The 17,672-nt window shown below is 38.7% G+C and overlaps 1 protein-coding gene across 2 annotated transcripts in view; it reads right to left on the bottom strand.

The window, feature by feature from the left end:
- EML1 (EMAP like 1) overlaps positions 1-17,672 on the bottom strand; it is a 134,252-nt gene that overhangs the window by 4,669 nt on the left and 111,911 nt on the right. For both annotated transcript variants that reach the window (XM_083349060.1, XM_083349059.1), the window contains 8 exons: positions 15,599-15,753; positions 14,615-14,740; positions 13,781-13,912; positions 8,880-8,947; positions 3,794-3,882; positions 1,555-1,652; positions 439-526; positions 171-266 (listed from right to left, as the gene is read on the bottom strand). In XM_083349060.1, coding sequence (XP_083205186.1) covers positions 171-266; positions 439-526; positions 1,555-1,652; positions 3,794-3,882; positions 8,880-8,947; positions 13,781-13,912; positions 14,615-14,740; positions 15,599-15,753 — 852 coding nt within the window. The remainder of the gene's footprint in view (positions 1-170; positions 267-438; positions 527-1,554; positions 1,653-3,793; positions 3,883-8,879; positions 8,948-13,780; positions 13,913-14,614; positions 14,741-15,598; positions 15,754-17,672) is intronic.

A 17,672-nucleotide genomic window follows, 5' to 3' on the forward strand; every position in this document is an offset into this window, starting at 1 on the left:
TAAGCAGGCATATACATAGAATGAAGGCTATTGCTAAGCACATTGATTTGTGCTTCTTAGATTGTAAGCCGCCCTGAGTCTTCGGAGAAGGGCGGGATATAAATGGGATTAAAATATATATATATATTATATATTGCCTAGAGATAGCACTACTAAAGTCATATACTTACCAAAAACATGAAATCCTAGAGTACATGTATAAGTAGCCCATTCTATATCTCTAGTGGTTTCAACACTTACTACTTGCTTACAAGCCGAAGGAACCCCTGTTAAGAATAAAAAATGGGGAATGAAAAAAGATGTAACATTAATGATAAAGCTTTAGAATAACAATTAAGTGAAAACTAAAAGACCAAAGATAATCTTCTTCTCTGTAATGGAATCTTGGTACTAAAGAACATATTCTGTATTAAGGGCAATATATTATTTGTTACTTACAGTATAGGATTTCATAGTCTCCTGAATTAGACACAAGATACTGAGAGCTAGCAGACCAATCCAAGTGAGTAATGAAACTGGAATGACCCTATGAAGAGAGATGCATTATATTAATTCCAACAGCATAATGTTCTTCAGTATAATTGTACTGCTACTATTACATATAAAAAGCTATTTTATTCACATTATACATAGTTCTATCTTGCAACAAACCAGAAGTTGTGGAATGTTTCCAGTGGAGTGACTAAAAAACTAACAACCTCCACTGTGAAAAATCAAAAGAACCAAGAGGTATTCGGCCTCATGGGGTAAATCAGATAGGACACATGACCAGATGAGCTAATACTACCTGTAATGCTACATTGACAGAATCTTGCAAGCCTGAAAGTACATTTTTCTCTCCCCTCTCATCTCTTTTACAGCCCAAAAAACTAGGGTGGGTGTCTTCTGAGACTTTTATCCCACTATCCAACTATGGACTAAACTGTTTCTTAGCTGACCGTTCTCTTGGAAGCATGTTTATGCCCAGTCTCCCAATGTCTTTCTCACATACCATTATGCTTTGACCTTAAAAACTTCTATTTGCCTTGTACATTTATTTTATGGTAATCCTAACTATATAATTTGAATGAGAAATCAGTAACTCATTCTCCAGTATCAAAATGATTTTAATTATTGGTTCATAAGTGCAATGAATTCTCAACTATTTACTTTTTTGTTTTTGAATCCCAAATTATTGTTACTGTCTACCTGGAAGCAATGCAGATAAAAATATATGTCAAAAGACTCACTCTATTCAACTCATCAATCAGTGCAGGACATCACTAACATCCTAGTCCTAAAGCTTGAGGAACAGCCATGTTTTTAGACCTTCTGAATGGCCAACAAAGTTGGGGCCATGCACACTTTAGGGGAAGAATACTGTTCTCCAAGGTAGGCACCATTACATAGAATATTTAATCATTTTAAATATAACTAATTTTTCAATAGAATTAAATATTTTCAAATATTTTTATTATTCCTAAACTTTGAAGACCTCACATAAATCAACTGGGAATACTAAATAAATAAAAAATAAGCAAGTATGCCTAACAATGTAATAAGATTTTGACTTACTGAACATTTGCCAATTCTACTGTATTTTCTTCCATTGTCACTAACACTGTATATATAAATGCAATTGTCATGAGAACCTATTGCCAAGAAGTTGCCATCTGCAGAAAAAAACAATAAAACTATAATCACACTGATGAAACCAGAGATGCAATTTGAGCAAGAATTTTAAAAGATCTGGAAATGAGATTACATACACTAAGGCACTGACAAAATCCCTTTCTCCTACATGAATCGATGTTTTAGTTTAAATCTGAGGCCCTATTTCAGGGAATGAAGACATCTAAGTTTATTAATTGATATAAATCATTTCAACGATACTTTGTCATATTCTCTCCTTAAAGCATTTCCAAAGCTTTTTAGACTTGTGGCGTATGGAGTTAAACTGTGATGACTGCTTTTAAAAAATGAATTCTTAGCTGATTTTTATCATAGGATTTGTTTAATTTCATTATTCATATTTTCTTTTGTACAAGGAATTGAATTGAGGGGGCCACCATAATTCAATTTCAGGTTTTATTAATTACTAGGATTATAATAATAGGATATATTTCACTGAGAGCTTTTATTCAATCATAAAAACAATAAGATATTAGAAAATGTAAGACTTGCTTGGCTGCTCAAGGGGTAATATTTTTGCTGTTATATTTATTAATAAGATTTTTGTATTGTATATTTTTGTTTTTATTTATTCATTGTTTTTATTGATCCTTGTTTGCTGCTCATAATCACATTTGGTGAGTTGAACAGCTATATAAAATTAATTAATTGGTTACTTATATTTCATTCAGATCAATGTGACTTGAAAAGAGCAACACTTTGTGGTTTGAATCATGAGAAAGGAATGCACAAGTTCATTGCACTCAGGCAACATAAAAAGTAAGCTTTTAGCATGGTCTGCCAGTGACAAATGGGCAAAAAATATAGTCACAGCAACAACTGGATACTCAGGATCCCCAAAGTAATTAAGATGTGCCCTGACCAAGATTCCCATTACTACAAGAGAGAAGGGAATTGTACCTATGTGGTTAAATTCTACCATATTTGCTTATTTGTTTATTTTTATCTATTTAGATATATGGCTGCCCACTCACTTTCAGTGACTCTAGGCAGCTTAAAAAAAATCAAAACCCAATACTATAAAGAGTAAAAACAATAGCCTCCCCCACCTCTCCTAGGGACAACAAGTAATCAAACAAGCCACTCAGTGGGCCCCATCCCAACTCTGGGTTCCTCGTTAAAGCCTGCTTCTTATAACCATATTTGATGTCACATCAAACTTCTCAGCTCCACATCCAGAAAATATTAGCATAATGTTCATCTTAAAAGGTAAAGGTAAAGGTTCCCCCGCACATGCGTGCTAGTCGTTTCCGACTCTAGGGGCCGGTGCTCATCTCCATTTCAAAGCCGAAGAGCTAGCGCTTGTCCAAGGACGTCTCCGTGGTCAAGTGGCCAGCATGACTAGACGCCAAAGGCGCACGGAACACTGTTACCTTCCCACCGTAGTGGTCCCTATTTTTCTATTTGCCTTTTTACGTGCTTTCAAACTGCTAGGTTGGCAGAAGCTGGGACGAGTAACAGGCACTCACTCTGTTGTGCGGCACTCGGGATTCGACCCGCCAAACTGCCGACCTTCTGATCGACAAGCTCAGCATCCTAACCCTCTGAGCCACCGCATCCCTTAATGTTCATCTTAGATTAGGACAAAGTTGATGCATATGGATTTTTGACACAACACTTCATTATTCTACTCAGTGCTTTTTTTGTAAAAGAAAAAGGTGCCATAACTCACACATGTCATACAACCCACTTTGCCTATCCTACAAGGTTCCATCCAAAAAAGGTGCTGGAACTCCGTTCTGGGCGTTCTATGAGAAAAAAAGCCCTGATTCTACTATTTTCAAAGGGATTCTAGTAACATGGTGCAAGAGCTTAATCCAGAAACACCTAAATCAAAAGAACTGACTGAAATGCCAACTCATGGTTGCTTCATTATGCCAAAAGGAAATGATATGAATTTGCAATTGATGAAAAAAATAAGAAATTTCAGCTTCAGTTGAAATGTTATTCTGATTAAACAAATCAAAATATATTCACTATTCACTATTTTATTTACAGAGATTCTGAGTAGCAGAAGCAAGAATTGCAAAACTCTTATTTATGGAGATTAATAAATATGTTAGGAAAATTCTTTTTGGATTAACCAACTGATCAAATGATGCCAAACTAAACAACTCCAAACCTGGTGAGTAACGCATTGTGGACAGCTGTTCATTTCCATCTGTATGTACAGTGACCAAATCCTTTGTTTCAGTATCAAACACAAACCACCTGTTAAAAAACATTAAGAGGAAAAGTTGCTTCATATGAAAGCTGTTGAATCAGATCAAACTAGCCTTAGTTCAGCCTTTACCAACTTTGTATCCTCCACATAAACAGTATCTGTTGGTAGCCCTTAATCCTTTTGGTTTACAAGGGATATAAACTATTACTCTAAACATTAAAAGGATGATAGATATAATTTTAGCATAAAAACTAAAATATTAAGATTAAAAGTTGTAAATAAATAAACAAACTGAAACAGGGAAGAGCTTTGTTTCAACCCTAGTGGCTATTTATTTTGTGATATGGATCCCATTAGAGAAAGTCAAATACGTTTTTTAATGCCAAAAGTATCCATGGCTTAAACCACAAAATGTAGCCTAATAGTGTGGAGTAGACAATATACAACATGGACCTAAACCACATACTGTATACCTTTATAAATTGTTATGAACATCCTGAGTTGAACACAGGAAGCAGCTAACAACCAAAGAGTCTGTTTCAAACAGGGTAACCTGGATCCCTCCAGGAAGCATCACTCACTGTCCATGCTGTAGAATCCTGGAATATCTATAGTTCTGAAGAATGTCCCACAACTATCATATAAAAAGCCAATTAAAATAGTCCAGGCTTCATGTTACCGACACTTGAATTACTGACACGATGTCAATGCTGCTAACATCGGATGTTCTTGCTTTGACAACATAGGGAGATGTAGCCTTTTTCTTTCCTATGCTTTACTCTTAGAATTAGGAGGAGGAATGTAATGGTAGTTAGTCAGGGAGATGATAAGAAATGGCGGGTTAGAGAAGGGAGGGTAAACTTGCATTTCAAACTAATTGGAGAATGTGATTTATGACTGTTAAATAGAGGAGGGAATTGTGCTTTGATACTATATGTGTAGGGGAGGGGAATTCAGATTTCGGCTTGGACCATGTACGTGCTGATGCTATGCAACTTGAATAGAGATTCTTTAAGGTAAACAATGCCTCGAAGTTCTTTGAAGAGTTTCATCTGTCGGAACCATGACACCCCAAGTCTCTCCTCCAGACAAAGACTCAGCTATTTTTTTCAGCTTTATGCAATAAAAGACATTTCTTGACTGAGACACAGTATTATGTGGCATTCATAACTGAAGATGGATCCAGGATGACCCCAAATGGAAATCTGTATTTAGGAGGGAACCCCAAACCTTTTCAGAACAACAAAGGTATCTCTAAAATTTTGAAATCAGGCTCCCCAAGTCTGCCTTCTGTTTCTCTCTCTCTCTCCCTCCCTCTCCCCCCCCCCCCGGTCTCTCTCTCTCACACACATAGGGTCACACAGAGTAACACTTGTTACAGGATATAACATGTTAGAACTCCAGGGCTGCAGTGTTACTGCTCTAACTTCTTGATTTAATATACAGTGTTGGGCATTGTGTAATGGTTAAAAGTAGGTCCAACATAGCTCTTCAGCACAAATATTATTTTTTATGTGGTGGGGAATTTTACCTGCAAAATAGCAGAAGGATGGACTCTTAAGGTTCAGCATGGAGTCTTCAGTGACCCTATATATCACAACTAGCAAGGCTCTATCATGGGACTGGCACAAACAATTCAAAAAACTTATCTTCAGCAGTCTAATAACAAAACTGAGATAGATACTAGTAATAGGATGCCCTAGATCAGGGTTTTTTAACTGGTGGTACATGTATCACTGATGGTACTTTGGCACCTCGCAAGTGGTATGCGACCACCTTAAACAAGTGTAGTGGGGGAGGAGAATATGCTGAACCGGCAGCAGTGCCACACAAGCCTGTGCGAAACACAGCTGGAGCTGCAGGGCTTGGGAGTAGCCCCAAGATCGCTGCACGTAGCTACATGCTGATCGGTGCTTCAGGGTTGCAGGGGTGATGCAGAAACCCCAGGATCAGTGCTTCTGGCACACCCGGAAGAGAAAAGGAGGAGGAAGGGGGAGAGGAGAGGCTATAAAAGGAACAGGTTTTGGCAGAAGAGGGGGGAAAAGACAACGGGAGAAAGAGAAAGGGACTGAGAAAGAGAGACAGAGAAGTACAAACTCGAGGAATTAAATCAGCTGGAAAGCAGAAGGGGAGAGAGGAAAGGATATAAAAGGAGGAGGCTGAGAGAAAAGAGAGGATATAAAAGGAGGGGAGAGAAGAAAGGATATAAAAGGAAGAGGGAGAGAAGAGAGATATAAAAGGAGAGGGAAAGAGGAGGGGATATACAAGGAGGGGGAGAAAAGAGGACATAAAAGAATGAGGGGGGGAGAGGAGAGGATACAAAAGGAGGAGGGGCGAGAAATCTGTTAAGAGTTTTGCCCCATTTTATGACTTTTCTTGCCACATTTGTTAAGTGAATCACTGCAGTTGTTAAATTAGTAACAGGGTTAAGTGAATCTGGTTTCCCCATTGATTTTGCTTGGCAGAAGGTTGCAAAAGGGATCACATGACCGTGGGACAATGTGTCCATTATAAATATGAATCAGTTGCCAAGCATCCGAATGTAAATCACATGATCCTGAGGATGCTGCAATGGTCATAAGTGTGAAAAATAGTCATAACTCACTTTTTTCAGTGCCGCTGTAACTTCGAACAGTCACTAAGCGAACTGTTGTAAGTCGAGGACTACCTGTACTTTATCACTTTTTTCCTTTTTTTTTTTGATCATCAAGTTTTTGACACCTTGCTAGGTGACTGGTGTACTCGAATACTGTCATATCGTAAAAGTGGTACAATCTGTGAAAAGGTTGAAAAGCTCTGCCCTAGATGACACCGCGTCTCACATAAGACCAGGTGGTTGTTAATGAAAAACTGCCCAAACCAAGCATAATCAATCTCATATAATATTAGTATACTGATAGCATTTGATACTGAGCCATGTACCAAACAATCCTAAAATGGTTCTTTGAGTTGAGTTTAGCTTGATTAAATAAAAATGTCTTTGCTGTGAATAGACCATAAAGGAACTCATTCAATAGGTCTGCTTTTGTAGTTGCATAGTTTTTGCCATCTTTTATTCTAGTTTACCACTGTATTGCTTTTTATGTTTGATTTATTAACTGTCTAGAATTGTTGGGAGTTCTGCTGGTGTACAAATATCTTGTATTCCTTGGCTTTGAACATGAGATTACATGTTATTTCAGAATGTCAAATACTTAAAATGTGAGATGGCAACAATTCAGGATGAGGACATGTAAGAAATGTATCAGTTACTATTACAATCATTACTCTTCTTCCTTTAAGAAACTTTGTCTTAACTCATATACAATGGCAATCTTTATATGAATTTGGATCAAATTTAACTTAAAATAACATATGACATTCTGGATATAATTTCATGGTTCCCTGAGAAAATATTCTATAAAATTCATCTTAACTGAGAAAAAGGCCAATTTAGGAAGCATGCCACTGAGAGTTCCTTATTGCAATAATAAATTTTTTAGTAATTATACTTTATTTATTTATTAAATTGATATAGGTAAAGGTAAAGGTTCCCCCGCACATGCGTGCTAGTCGTTTCCGACTCTAGGGCCCGGTGCTCATCTCCGTTTCAAAGCTGAAGAGCCAGCGTTTGTCCAAGGACGTCTCCGTGGTCATGTGGCCGGCATGACTAGACGCCAAAGGCACACGGAACGCTGTTACCTTCCCACCGTAGTGGTCCCTATTTTTCTACTTGCATTTTTACGTGCTTTCTAACTGCTAGGTGGGCAGAAGCTGGGACGAGTAACAGGCGCTCACTCTGTTACGCGGCACTCGGGATTCGACCCGCCAAACTGCCGACCTTCTGATCGACAAGCTCAGCGTCCTAACCCACTGAGCTAAACTTAATCCTAGCAATATTTTGGACTGTGTAATTGTCATAGTGTGGAATATAAACAATCAGGAAAATACAACTGCTTTATAAATACTGTGACACAACAAAATCTTTACCATGGTTAAAATTTCTAAGCATAAGAATTAATTGTTAAAAATAAAAAAGTAAAACTTTATATCAGACAGCATGATTTTGTAAGATAACTTGAGCAGTTCTTTAAAATCTCAGTATGCTTGATGTGTAAAATAACCTTTGTTACATTTTTATACATAAATATTCACAAAATATTTGTGAGATATTTTAAACAGTTGTGATACACCATATGTTACAACTCTAGATTTTATCTGTTTCCTTCTATTGACAGAAGTGTTTAATTTAGTGTAAGGGGAACAGTTTAGTAGAACAGTTGCTGGAATTGGGTATGTTTAGTCTAATGAAGAGAAGGATGAGGGGGTGACATGATAGCTGTGTTCCAATATCTCAGGGGCTGCCACAAAGAAGAGGGAGTCAAGCTATTCTCCAAAGCACCTGAAGGCAGGACAAGAAGCAACAGATGGAAACTAACCAAGGAGAGAAGCAACCTAGAACTAAGGAGAAATTTCCTGACAGTTAGAACAATTAATCAGTGGAACAACCTGCCTCCAGAAGCTGTGAATGCTCTAACACTGGAAGTTTTTAAGAAGAAACTGGACAACCATTTGTCTTGTCTTCAACTGAACAAGAGATGAAGCTAAGTTTCAATGAACTTTCCTCCTTGTGCTGCACTCTCTGCCATTCTATAGTGTTCCAAAATAACTAGCAACATTCTGAATCAGATTAACGACACAAAGAAAAAATAGAAAAAATAGGGAGAATTACCTCCATTTCATTCCACTAAACCATTAGTTGGAGGAATATCATTAAACTCCTATGTATTTTCAAAAAGTGGGAAACTTTTACTCCTTGTAGTCTTCAATTTATAACCACAACTGGGAGCAGCATTTCTGTTGCTAAAACAGGTGGTTGTTAAGCGCGTTATGCTTACTCAGGGGATGCCGAGACAGTCGTAAGTAAAAGGACCAGCTATAAGTCGCTATTTTTAGTGTCACTGGAACTCTGAAAAGTCCCTGAAGAAATGGCTATTGGTTGAAGATTCCCTGTATTTAATGACTATAAAAACCCATTACCTGAGGCAACATGTTTAAGACTTACCTTCCAGTTAGCGTTCCTACTGCAACTACAGACCCTGAAGGATGAAAACCAGAAGACTGTGCTGCATCCTATAATGTTCCAAAAGAATTATATTTGTTCAATGATTACAGCCATTCAAACATTTATATATAAAGCAAATAGTTACAAAAACATCCTATGCTCTCCTATTCTTTACACGATATGTTTTAAATAAATCTTCTCAAGTGTTAATTCAGTTTACTTGGCGTGTCACTAGGGAAAGACAGAGAGGAGATGGATTATTCTACATTTCCCAGAAAGAAATGCCTCGAAGTCATAAAAATTAATTTTGTGGTGCAAAGTTTGAAACATAATTTAAATATTCATATTGAACTGTGGCATTGAAAATAAGATTATACAGGTAACAGCATACTCTCAGAGAAATATATGTAATAAATTTTTAGCTATCACCAACAGTATGAATAAAGTTCCTAAGATATTAAGTCATTAATACATAGGATAAAGAACTTGATTAATAATGTGAAATCATTTTTTTTTAATATGAGACTTCTATAAGTGTTCATGTAACAGAATTATGCATTTTTAAAAGGATATTAAGGCCAATATATTAAGGCTAAATGGAGATGCTAGGATTCCAAAACTGAATATATGTACCAAAGAACTTGCCAAAATCAAATAAATCCTTGAGCCCACTTGGGAGAGAAAATTGGGGCCATATAGAATGCTGTTCCTACCCTGGTGCCTGGAGGCTGTTAAAGGAGCTGGAAGAGGGAAATCTGTGAAATCTGGGTATCCTCCTGGACTTAAATCCTGTTCAAAGAGTAGGTAGCAGTAAGAGCTAGGAGGGCCTTTGCACAGCTTCATAATGTATGCCAGTTGTGCCCATTCCTGAATCAAGAGGCTCATGCCCTGGTGATCTCCTGTCACCCTTATGAGACAGACCATGTAAGAAACATGACCTGCTCAAAGCAAGCTCTGCATCTACACAAAATGACATCTAAGCCAGAATCACTTACGGTATATGTTATCCTATAGCTAATGTAACATGAAAATCATTCAGTGGAATGAAGTACAAAGCAAGGTGAATAAGGGATTGATTGGATCTTCTTGGAAAAAAAATAATCCATTTTCATTTATTTTGCCTGGATTTCTGTCCATTGCTATAAAGAGACGTTTGCCAAATAAAATCACATAATGAAACTATACCAAAAAGAATTAAAAATAACCATAGATTGCATTACATCCAATCAAATAACTAAAATATAATAAAAATAAAATAAAATAGGAAAAAATTTACCTGGGGACCCAGTTAGACCATAATTTATAACTAAAAAATTCGAATTCATGTAGTTTTGCTCTATATTGACTTTTGGCTGTATCTCACCTTACTGGAGGATGGGGGGCAGGTATTGCTTTTTATTGTTTTTATATTGAGTTTTTATCTTTGTAAATCACCTGGACTCCCTGAGAGTAAATTGGGCTGCCTTATAAAATTTTAAATAAACAAATATAACATCCAAAATACATTTTATTTTATGCAAATAAGCTAAATAAAAAACCCCTCAAAAACTGAGCATGCATAAATAATACAGATAGACTACTAATCACCATGGTGGGATTAGTTAGCTGCCTAACTAGAATGGTGAACATAGACATACTATGTTTTGTTTCTTTTTTTATGTATATAAATTCACTATAGGCACCAGCCTAGAAAGCAGGAGATTGTGATTGAGTCTTAGCCATGAAAGCCAGCTGAGTGACTTTGGGCCAGTCACTCTCTCTCTCAACCCAACCCACCTCACAGGGTTGTTGTTGTGGGGAAAATAAGTGGAGGAAGTGTAATGGATGTGTTCACCAGTTATTTGTAAAAATAATAAAGGCAGGATACAAATAAATAAATCTACCAAAGATTATAGTTTATTTATTATTTATTTATTTAATTAATTAATTTTTTATACCGCCCTTCTCCCGAAGGACTCAGGGCGGTGAACAGGGCATATCTTAAAACTACAAAAATACAAAAGTTAAAAAGGAATTAAATTATTGCCCACAATAAGAACTATAAAATATATATATAAATATTAAAACCCTAAGTAATTCCCCATCAGGCCAGGCCAGCTTGTTCAAATAAATGGGTCTTTAACCCGCGCCGGAAGGAGCGGAGATCCGGTGCCATCCGGAGCTCAACCGGCAGATGATTCCACAAAGCCGGAGCGCCCACAGAGAAGGCCCTCCCCCTGGGGGCCACCAGCCGACATTCTCTGACTGGAGGCACCCTGAGGAGGCCCTCTCTGTGGGAACGCACGGGGCGGAGGGGAGTCGACGCCGGCAGCAGGTGGTCCCCGAGGTATTCCGGACCCATGCCATGTAAGGACTTAAAAACCATCACTAAGACCTTGAACCTCACCCGGAAGACAACTGGTAACCAATGCAGCTCGCGGAGCAAAGGTGTAACATGGGAGTACCGGGAAACTCCCAAGACAACTCTCGCGGCCGCATTCTGTACCAGTTGGAGCCTCCGAGTGGTCTTCAAGGGAAGCCCCATGTAGAGAGCATTGCAATAGTCAAGACGAGAGGTCACGAGCGCATGAGTGACCGTACACAGGGCATCCTGGTCTAGATAGGGCCGCAACTGCCGCACCAGGCGAACCTGTGCGAAAGCCCCCCTGGTCACGGCTACTACATGATCTTCTAAGGTAAGCCGTGCATCCAGGAGGACTCCCAAGTTGCGAGCCCTATCTACGGGGGGTAAAGACTCACCCCCCATAGAAAGTGATGGAACTTTTGAATGTCCCGGGATGCCGGAATGTACAGCCACTCAGTCTTGTCAGGGTTGAGTTGAAGTCTGTTCCTCCCCATCCAGACCCGAACCGCCTCCAGGCAACGGGACATCACAGCAAGGGCATCACTGGGGTGGTTTGGGGTCGAAATGAAAAGTTGGGTATCATCAGCATATTGATGATACCCAACTCCAAAACCACGAATGATCTCACCCAGCGGTTTCATGTAGATGTTGAACAGGAGAGGCGAGAGAACCGAACCCTGAGGAACTCCACAAACGAGAGACCTAGGGGCCGATCTCTGCCCCCCTGCCAACACCGACTGCGAACGTCCCAGGAGATAGGAGGAGAACCACCGAAGAACTGTGCCTCCCACTCCCAATCCCCTGAGACGTCGCAGCAGGATACCATGGTCGATGGTATCGAAAGCCGCCGAGAGGTCTAATAGGACCAGGACAGAGGAATATCCCCTATCCCAGGCCCTCCAGAGATCATTCACCAGAGCGACCAATGCCGTCTCCGTGCTGTACCCGGGCCTGAAACCTGATTGGTACGGGTCCAGATAATCCGCTTCATCCAGGACCAGAGGGAGCTGATGCGCCACCACACTCTCAACAACCTTCGCAAGAAAGCGAAGGTTGGAGACTGGACGAAAGTTGTTCAAGACAGCTGGGTCCAAGGCAGGCTTCTTGAGGAGAGGTCTCACCACCGCCTCCTTCAAGACAGTGGGGAAATTACCCTCACTCAAAGAAGCAGATATCACCGCCTGGAACCAGCCTTGTGTCCTCTCCCTGGCTGCATAAACCAGCCAGGAAGGGCACGGATCCAATAAACATGTGGTGGAGCTCAACCTCCCCATAATCCTGTCTACTTCATCAGGGGTCACAGAATCAAACTCCTCCCAGATAACATTGACAAGACTGCCCGTGTCCTGATCGTCAGACTCTGCCCAGCTGGAGTCCAAACCGGTCCGAATCCGAGCGATTTTATCCGACAGATGTTGACCAAACTCCTTGGCACGACCCTGCAAGGGATCCTCCCTCACTTCCTGATTAAGGAGGGAGCGAGTCACCCTAAACAGGGCGGCCGGGCGATTATCTGCGGACGCGATGAGGGCAGACAAGTAATTGCACCTCGCTGCCCTCATCACTGCGAGATAAGACCTAATATAGGTTCTTAACCGCAACCGGTCGGATTCGGATCGGCTGGACCTCCAGCAGCTCTCTAGGCCCCGTTACCTAATTATTAGTCAAGCACTAAACTATGAATACTCAACATTTTTTTCAGCACTCAAAGTAAAATAAACTGAGATTTGTTACAATTAGCTGACTGAATAGTAACTTTAAAAGTGAACAACACTCAGGAAGTATAGGAAGCTTGGATGAATGCTTGTACAGTATTGCTGTGGATGATATTTCAAACATGAAGAGTCTTTTAAATTGAAGCACACCATACTTGAAATAAAAACTTGTTATGAAATCCTCAGCATGTTATATGACAGTTGTCCATATGGTGCTGGCCTTATGCTCTACAAGGAGATCTAACAGACTATTATTATACGGAAAAACAGAATGAACCATTTCTGTCAAATCTTTCTAACTGTAAACAGTCTCTCTGAGAGTGCACCACCATGCAAGATTTATCACTCTCCTTGCTAAAGTCTCCAGTAGAGGGAAATGGGGGAGGGGGATTTTTCTCTCATTCAGATAGTGGATACCTGGAAATCCTTCAATATCACATGATGAAAAATGGCTCAACTTCTCATAAGCAACATGGAAAGAATGGTGTGAATTTTGATATTATGTAAGTGAATCAGGTGTGTGAATGGGAATGTGCAGGGTATGTGTTATGTATATGAGAAAGTGGTTCTGGAGGTGAATGTAAGGGTCGGTAGATATGTGAATGTATATGGAGATGAATCAACATTGGGATGAATGCCGTGCATATATCCAAGAGAAGACACAGCAAAATACATAATAGCAATTATTCTGTTCTTGCCTACGTCAAGTAGTGATTCTCCCTTGATATGCTTGTTCAGAGTGGATACAGCTCTTAGTTTTAAAAATATTCCCAATTCCTCACTTAATAATTTGTTATAAAAGCAAAATTATATTTTAACTCCTTTTTTTTTAAAAAAAATACCTCTATAGTTTTGTTCCAGATTGGACGATGGCTGATCGAATCCCAGAGCATAATGTGTTTGTCTTGCCCACATGTAAAAAACTGAGGTTTAGTGGGATGTGCTGCTAGTCCCCAAAGTTCATCGGTATGGCCCTGAATTAACACAGAAACATGTCTTTGGTAAATGAACAATAGTTTGTATGGCATCATAAGCCAGAAATAATATGAATACACAACATGAATAAGGTATTTGATAGTGCATATTATGTTTCACTTGGTTTTACACATAGGAAAGCTAGTATACAATCCAGGCACAAACGTCTTAGATTATATCTGGGCCAAAGGTTATATCTGAACTCAACATTTAAATATAATGCTAATTTAGCCATGTATAATTAGTTTGTTTGTGTAAAAGGAAACAATCCTGGCTTGTCTGAATACAGTAATCCATAATTTCAAGGTTCAAATATGCTAATTTGTTTATGCATAATTAATTTACTGATTTGTATAAAGGAAGGCTTAGGCATACTGTGTTTAATAATCCAGGATTATTGTCTTTAAATGAAGTGTAGATAATTCCACATCTGGTGCACTTATTGGTAATACAAGAGAACAACAGCTTTAAAAATCTAGTCTGTTCCCTGCCTGTAAAACTGTAAATTGGGGTTAGATAGACTTTCTATAAAATTATTACTTAGCAAATATTTAGTATTTAGCAAATTCTCAACTCATCTGCAAGAATAGTTCGTTCAGGCTTATCATGCAGCATTTTTCTAAAAAGTAATATATTTAATGTTACATGTTTTCGAAAACATGGGTCTTAGGGAAAGAGTGTACTAAAAAAAGAATAACTACCTGGGTAATGGGAAAAAAGTCTCCTGACAAAGAACCTTGGAGCACAAAGTTTCGAGTGGTTCCTATCAAAATAATGTCACCTTTTCCTTCTGCTATTGTTCTTATAGGACCAAACTGCTCCTGAATCTGTTTTAGAAAAAAAATAGAAATAATTAAATTAAGTGTGTATATAATTATTTTTCAAGTATACAGTCCTATTGTGCTTATATAAAGATATCAGTGGAGTGGGTAAGATATTTATTCAGCTGAATCAGTTTTTTCTTTTGGGAAGCAAGACAGAAGTAACTTTTGTTAGTTAGAAGCAGAAAAAAATGAAGTTGAGAAGAGCATTTTTTTTGTTTGAAATAAAGAATTTTTAAGGATTCCAGGAACACAGAGGAAATGGTTAATTTGTAGCCACTCTCGGTTACAATTCAAAGTAGTTATGACAAAACTGACCCATAAGCAAATGTAATAAATGCATGATTTTTATATTTTACAAGACAAACCATCTGTTTCTCCAGACTGCATTTTATTCACCCACTTCAAAGATCTATACAGAGAGTTGGTGAGTGGTCCATGAGTCTATGGAACTATGATGAGCATTCCCTCACAAATGAAGAAGATAGTTGGATAGAAAGTTATGTATTCTATAGTTTCTTAATTCAATAATTCTAAGGTGCAACGGCAAAATAGGCACTTCTTTGGATACAAGTACAAAAGTACAGCTAAAAATACAGCTTATTCACAGCTTTTTCAAAGGATAGGAAAAAGTAGGGCAAATTTGTAGGATAACATCAAAATATATGGCCTCTTCAAAACAGGTGAATTATGTGATTTATCCAAAGTTATCAATATATGTACTTAGAATACATATTCTTGTAATAAAAATCACACTAATATTTTTAGAAGAAATAAGGGAAAGTGCCTCTTCAGGCATCAAGTGGTAAAACAATGAACATTCTTTAAAACAAAAATATTAGTTTTAAAGCCCGGAGTCATTACCTCAGTTTTATGAATTTTCTGATAATTCCCATTCCAAGATATCAACTTCCTATCTTTTCCACCTCCAGACACAAGGGTGCCATCTCGTAACATACAAAGGGCAAATATGCCCCCTTCATGAGCTCCTTGAATTGCAGTGCTTATTCTGTTGGTACCTGGAAAGAAGAGGACAGAAGCTCACTAAAAATAATGTTTTATTGGATTATTCATTTAGTTTTTCCGTTGCTAAAGGAAATACAGTGTGGTGGCCACTATAATTTCTTTCTGGTCAGGAGCTCTAAAGAAATGTTAAAGTTTTGAAAAGAAAAAAACAATAAGTCAACTATAAAAAAAGATTGGATTTCTAACTTATCCTAGATCTCCTCTTAGGGATTTCTTTAAAAAACAGATTTTCATGATTACATAAAACAAAACAGGGTTGGGGAAGTCTAATTTCAGATAATAGGCTATTCCAAAGAAATGGACAGCAATAGAGAAGACTCAATTGTTTGTGCCTTGCACATAAGAGTCCCTAAAGGAGTGGACCCTGAGTGCCTATCCATAGCAATAGCACTTAAGACTTAAATTGGGGTTTTATATTTTTCAGGGATCAAATTTAATTATTTTTAATTGTTTTTAACTTTTGTATTGTATTGACGTTTTTAAATACCTTGTAAACCGCCCTGAGTCCTACGGGAAAAGGGCGGTATATAAATTCAATAAACTTAAACTTAAACTTATATACCAGTCCATAATGCTTTATGGCATTCTCTGAGTGGCTTACAAATGTCAGCATATTGCCCCCAACAATCTGAGTCCCCATTTCACTGACCTCGGAAGAATGGAAGGCCAGTCAGGATCGAACTCCTAATTGTGGTTATTCTAACCACTGCACCAGCTCAATCTCATTGGATGGACCATATGAATAAACTTACACCCCATTTACAAGCTCACAGCATCCCTCATTCATGTGATCACCATTGCAGACAATGTTTTGCCTTGTTCCTGACCTGTGATTTTTTTTCTTTCCTCCCCCATTGTGGAGATGAGATATTGAGAGAAAAGGATTGTAGAAAAGTAAGCTATTTGCTCTAGCACATCTTCTCCTAATGAGAAGGAAGGACTCACTGGAGAAGAGCCTAATGCTGGGAAAGATGGAGGGCAAGAGAAGAAGGGGACGACAGAGAATGAGGTGGCTGGAGTCACTGAAGCAGTAGGCGTGAGCTTAAATGGACTCCAGAAGATGGTAGACGACAGGAAGGCCTGGAGGAATGCTGTCCATAGGGTCGCGATGGGTCGGACACGACTTCGCAGCTAACAACAACAATCTTGAAAACAATCCAATCGTGCTTATTGTGTAGCCGGTTCTTTGCAGACAATAAGTGAGACGAGATGTTGCAAACAGGAACATTGCTTTATTGAGGCAAACAGGAACAGAACTGAAACAGAGGCTGCTGCGCAGCTACTTATATGGTTGGCCACTAGGTGGTGGCCAATAGGTTTAAAGGAACCCATTCATGCCCCAAATCATCCAATAATCTTCTTGGAAACAGCAAGTCTGGCTTAGTCGGTGACCATTACACAGACACACCATTAAGCAACCTTAAGCAGCATTCAAACAGGCACGTGAACAGTTCAAGTAAAAATTCCAATACATTACAGTGCTGGCCACAGACGTACTATAGAAACAGCTTACAGTATTCTCTTGAAAGATCTTTCTTTCCATTTCTCTGTTTTGCAAGCAATTTGTATAGGCAAATTCCTGACCCGTCCTACTGCTGGTGCAATTGCACTGCTTTTGATATGTAGAAGAGCAAACAGTTTCCTCTCTGGAAATCTCTTTCTCTTCAGTTTCTTTGGTCTTGGGGGTGGGGGGGAGGGTCAAGCTAAGGAAAGATTGCCTATAGAAATTGGACAATTCTGACCACCACCACTCATCTTCAAAGCAAAGAGATTGGAGAGAAAGGGATTTCAAGAGTTGTGTCCTTTTACACATCAAGGACAATGTGATTGGGCCAGCAACCCAGGGCTAGAAGTTGTGGATGCACTATGAAAACAGCTGAAAGTACTCTGTTGAAATCTTTTCCTAACCAAT

Source organism: Vipera ursinii (assembly GCF_947247035.1).
Source record: "Vipera ursinii genome assembly, chromosome: 1".
In the NCBI taxonomy this organism is placed as follows: Eukaryota; Metazoa; Chordata; class Lepidosauria; order Squamata; family Viperidae; genus Vipera; species Vipera ursinii.